The sequence below is a fragment of the Nuphar pumila genome, chromosome 4, assembly GCF_984573655.1.
Source record: "Nuphar pumila chromosome 4, dmNupPumi1.hap1.1, whole genome shotgun sequence".
In the NCBI taxonomy this organism is placed as follows: Eukaryota; Viridiplantae; Streptophyta; class Magnoliopsida; order Nymphaeales; family Nymphaeaceae; genus Nuphar; species Nuphar pumila.
The window spans coordinates 135,654,497-135,659,471 of record NC_143252.1 but is presented as its reverse complement, the minus strand read 5'-3'; the positions used below and the strand labels follow the sequence as shown (position 1 = coordinate 135,659,471).

General features: G+C 38.9%; 1 protein-coding gene across 3 annotated transcripts; it reads right to left on the bottom strand.

Annotated features, from left to right (window-relative positions):
• Positions 1-686: 686 nt before the first annotated feature.
• On the bottom strand, positions 687-4,031 carry LOC149841182 (patatin-like protein 2). 3 transcript variants are annotated; one of them, XM_090003641.1, is made up of 7 exons: positions 3,777-4,030; positions 3,115-3,296; positions 2,596-2,782; positions 2,274-2,438; positions 1,508-1,810; positions 988-1,166; positions 687-910 (listed from the first exon to the last, which is right to left on the bottom strand). In XM_090003641.1, the coding sequence occupies exons 1-7, from the start codon at positions 3,912-3,914 to the stop codon at positions 844-846; spliced, it is 1,221 nt and encodes a 406-aa protein (XP_089859767.1). In that variant the 5' UTR covers positions 3,915-4,030; the 3' UTR covers positions 687-843. The 3 variants fall into 3 exon arrangements, with proteins under 3 accessions (XP_089859767.1, XP_089859768.1, XP_089859770.1); XM_090003642.1 differs by having other exon boundaries at positions 2,596-2,770; positions 3,777-4,029; XM_090003644.1 differs by lacking the exon at positions 687-910 and having other exon boundaries at positions 984-1,166; positions 3,777-4,031.
• Positions 4,032-4,975: the final 944 nt, after the last annotated feature.

The window sequence follows — 4,975 nt, the reverse complement described above, 5'->3', positions numbered from 1 at the left end:
GGTAAAATCGTCACTGTGAGAGCGTTTCCAACACAAGGGATCCAATGAGACATTAGGCCTTAATGTAGACAATCTCCTCATAAGGCACGTCCACTCTTCAAAAAGGATGGGAGAAGGGTTCCTCCTCAAGTGGATTTTTCAACCATGTTGTTGGTCCCAAAAAAAGAAAAATGGTTTCTCTTTACCCAGAGAGGCCCAATAAAGAGCGGGGTAAAGGTCTTCCAAACACCCATCATCATGATGCTAAGCATCTTTCCAAAATCTGGTTTTGGTACCATCCAAAATTGACTCATCAACCAGATTAGGAACAAACTTCACCAACTTTTTCCAAATACCCGATCCTCCAACCCACTTTGAACTACCATTTCATTCCCATGGCCAACCATGAAGTCCATAACATCCACCCACGGTTGGTCAATGGTTAAGATTAACCATAACCGTTTTATAAGTATGAGGGATGTTCACGCTATCATAAAAATAGTGACATTTGGAATGTGCTTGATTGATTTGTTTGTCGTAGTAATTGACAAAATGAGTTCTCAGCGCCAATAAACACATGAATATATATGACCGCAGTGGTAATCAAAGTTTCCAGTTGTAGATCACGAGGATGAGGAACAGTGCTTTCATTGAAAAAATAAATAAAAATTTACATTAGTGGGCACAAAAAAAATGAAAAAAAAAAATGATGCAATAAGGTTTAATCGTTTTATTCAAATGATATGAAATGATAAAGTAAGGCTTTTGAAGGAACTGAAGAAATGGAACTAAATATGGCCATTAATAAACAATTGGACTACCCAATGTCACACACAAGGAATAATAATACTTCAGCATAAATCTTCAATGCAGCGTCCTGGGGGATCTCATCAGCCGAAGCTTCCTTTCTTGGGATAATAATTTTGCAAACCTTGAAAATTTAACAATTAAAAGAGTAAGATACTGTGAAAATATGCACACCACAGAACAATTGCAAAGTCATCCTACCTGATAAGTGCATCCTTGTTGGTGCCTTCGTTTTGTGCTGCGGGTTCATAGCGACCAGTCTCCAAGTTCACACGTGAAACGGGTTTCTCCAATAGAGCCTCACCAGCCTTCACCAAGTTGTCTAGGTTTTCCTTGGTTGATATGTCAACCGAAGATGTATCCCCCCTTAAATTGTCATCCTATATATATATGTATACACATATAATTAAAGATTTTTCCAAAAAAGGAATTCCAACATACATTACTTCAAGAAATCCTTAATAAGCTACACAGACACTCGCACACATTTGAATTGGTTCACGGATAGCCTAAGAAGACTCCATAATTTGTATGGCTAAGTCATTTTGTTTATACTTAGTATGACTAAACCGCACCGGCACAAAGACCTGGTCGATGCAAGCTCAGCCTGTCATACCTACAGTAGTCATCATAAGCCTTCGGCATAAAACTCCGAGGCTAGGACCTAGGACCACCGCCCCAGGGCGACAAGGTTCATTTTCATCAGAGTTGTTTAGCATACCTGAATTCTTAAGTACTTTTCTTCTGATTTAAGTGCTTGGAAGGTCACAGAGATATGGAAATCTGCCATGTCCCCACTTGATTGACTGAAAGTGTCGATCAAAGGGCTGCTCCCACCGTTCACCAGCCAGCCCATAACACCCCATTTTGCAGCTGATTTAGCATCATATTTTTCTTCAGCTTTGGCTGACCCTGTTCCAAGGGAGATGACCAAAAACCTTCCGTAGTCTGCAGGTTTAACCGGGAAGAAATCTGGATTTCGTTGGATGATCTCTCGAGACACTTCACTAACCGCCACCAAAGTCTACACAAATAAACGTAAGTAATAATTAATTAACCTGTGCTGACGCATAAGAAACTTCCTTGCACAACTTTAAACCTTTTCCAAATTTGTAGTCATGTTTTATGGTAAACAATTCACTTACATTTTTCAAACTAAAACTATAATGGTATTTTTTCACAACTGTGGTTGACATTTTTTCGTTCTCCTCTATATGAGAACTAAAAATATGAAAGCTAGAAATATGGCAACTGTTGAGAGAACTAGGCATTTCCAACATTTTTTTTCGCAGATCCAACCTTGAAGATGGCTTTGCAATGGTGAATTTTTGGATTCTTGAATATTTATGAAAATTCTAATTTGTTGGTTTTCAAGCCTTAAAAATTCTTGTTTAATGCATTGTACCATTCAATAATATCCATTTTACCTTCAGAAGTAATTACATATTTATTTTCAATAACAAATGGACGCCCGGTTCAAGACTTACGGGATTATTAGCAGCAACACCTCCATCGACAAGGTTGAAGCTTCTGAGTGTCTCTCCCTTTTCATCTTTGGTTTCAAAATAATGGGCGGGAAGATACGTGGGGGCAGCAGACGTGCTGATGCATATGTCTGACAGGAATGCATCTTTGGCGGGGTCCCTTTTCAGCTGAGCAAATATAGCAAGAGAAACACCAATTCAATCCTCCAATAAATTTTTTGTTGTTATGATCTTACTTTCTAGCCTGTCTTTTTTCTTCTACTGAATCTTATACTCTACTGATTAATTATATAATGATTATGACCATGGTGATAAGGATGGTAACCTGATAGGAAGAGAAGATGGTGGGCTGAAGGAATTTGATGTTGAAGGTTGGGATGACCACATTTGTTAGAGTTTGGTGCAATTTGGTGTCGCCGAGCTTACTTCTGACGAGCTGGTGAAGATATTTACCATCATATTTTGGTCCAGTCATTGAACCTATCAGCTTCCTCTCGTGGCTGAATGGGCCGCTGCATTCCCCCACCAACCAAACAAATAAAATTTAATTACACCATCCATTACCAACAGTTATAAATAGCATGAATATTCGTTTTTTAGTTCATCACTCGAAAGAAACGGCATTTGGGCAGCAGACCTGGTCTTACTGAGTCAGTCTGCCATACCTACAGTCGTCGGTCCAGAGGCATAAAACTTCGAGGTTAGGAACCTGGCTCCCAAGGGAGTGACGCCCATGGGAATCGAACCTAGACTGCTCGTCACCCCAGTATGCCAAACCCCCTCGGGGCAAATAGTATGAATAATACACTACTGCTATGTGAAGTATTGTTTGGTGTGCACTTACCTAATCTGAGGGAAGATCTTGGGGCAGTTCTCTAGATAGAACGGGACAATATCTTTAGCTGCATAGAGGGGTCGATTATCTGCCCCAGGTGCAGTAAGCATCGCGGTCACTAGACCACCAGTGCTGGTTCCTGTTACGACGTCGAAATAATCAGCGATCCTCGCTTCCTTCCCATCCAGTTCCTACTCATAAGAAAGTACTGGATTAAGTACACATATAATTCTTCCTAAGAAAGAGAAACACTTCATTTATCAGATCAATTAGAAGCAAAACATGCAAACTCCATTCTAATAGCATGCACAAGGAAAAAAACTTAAATTTTTTTTTTGAAAGGCAAGCTGGGGTTAGGCAGACCCCTACCAATTATACCATTGGATTTTGAACCTGCAACGTGCCAACACAAGGTGACGTGCACTAGCTAGTTGCTCATACCAGACAAGCGGAGACCCCGTTGGTAAGGAAAAAAACTTATTAATAAGCAGTAGGGAAACAGAATAAGCATGTTTGTATTGTATATACTTGATTTCTTTCAAAAAAAAAAAAAAAATATATATATATATATATATATATATATATATATACTTGATTGCTAATAAGTCCATACTGATGATCTATGAGATAAACCAAGTGGTGATCTAGGAAACGGGGAATATATTATTTACTTGAAGTTGTGATTCAAGGAAGCTTAGGATGACCCCTGGAATGATCCCCCTGACTCCACCTCCATCTATGCTTAGAATGGTAATCAAATTACCATAACTTGGTGGCTGGATTTGCGGCACTTCTGATGTTGCTTCCATGACTCCCTATAGAGAGAGAGAGAGAGAGAGAGAGAGAGAGAGAGAATTGTCCCTTGCTGGCCAGGCCAGGGAGCAAGTTTCTGAGATTTGTATAAAAACTATGGCAGGCTTTATGTGTGGGAGCTGTAAGAAGCAATATTATAGTATTTATAGAGCGGGAAGATGGGAGGTCCCTTGACCCCGGATAATGAGAGCATTTGGGGATGACGCAAGGAAGGCTATTTGGTGGGTCAATCGATACTTATTCAAACATAATTTTCAATTCAAGCATGCGCGTCTTGGTCCAAATTCGCACCTACTTGTAGCTAAGGGCAGATCTCAACTTAGCAGTTATGAAATTCTACGACTCATAAGTTCTAAACGACAAAAAGTTTAATTAACTTCTTTTTTGTGGTTGTAAAGGAATCTCACCAATCAAATAAAAGTCATTGTCTATAATATCTTGGATCCTGATCTATTGTGTTCTCCATTCGGGGCTTGCCAATCAAAAAAAAAAAGAACGAATGTTCCCATGAACTTTCCAAGATGTGTTCAAGGCCTTGAGGGTGTAACTGGGTCAGATATATTCACTCGGATCGGGCTAATGTTTCAAACCCGTACTGACCCAATTTTGACAGACCTATATATTCAAATCGCATCTAAAATCCAGAACTGCTTCAAAAAATGGGTTGGTTCAAGTCTGAGTATGAAAAATATGGACCTGAAACCGGTTAGACTAGACTCAGTTTTTATACCCAACCCTTACAGTTCTTTGTAATTTAAGCTTAAATCTGAACCTGGTGTGTGTCCAAAACACATTTTATACCCACCCTATTTTCACGACCACCCCAAATGAATCTATAGAGTATAAATAATATAAGTGAACCCGTATTGGGCCCAATACCCAAACCAATCTTAACTCGATCGAACCTAATGCATACTGATTGTGAGAAATCTAAATATAATCATCATTTATCAAATAGGTTTCTTTTATGATATTTTTTTTAACTTTAAAAATTTAAAAATCCTAACAGAATTTACTTTCATTAAAGCAAACCTGCCTATTTATACTCTACCTATTT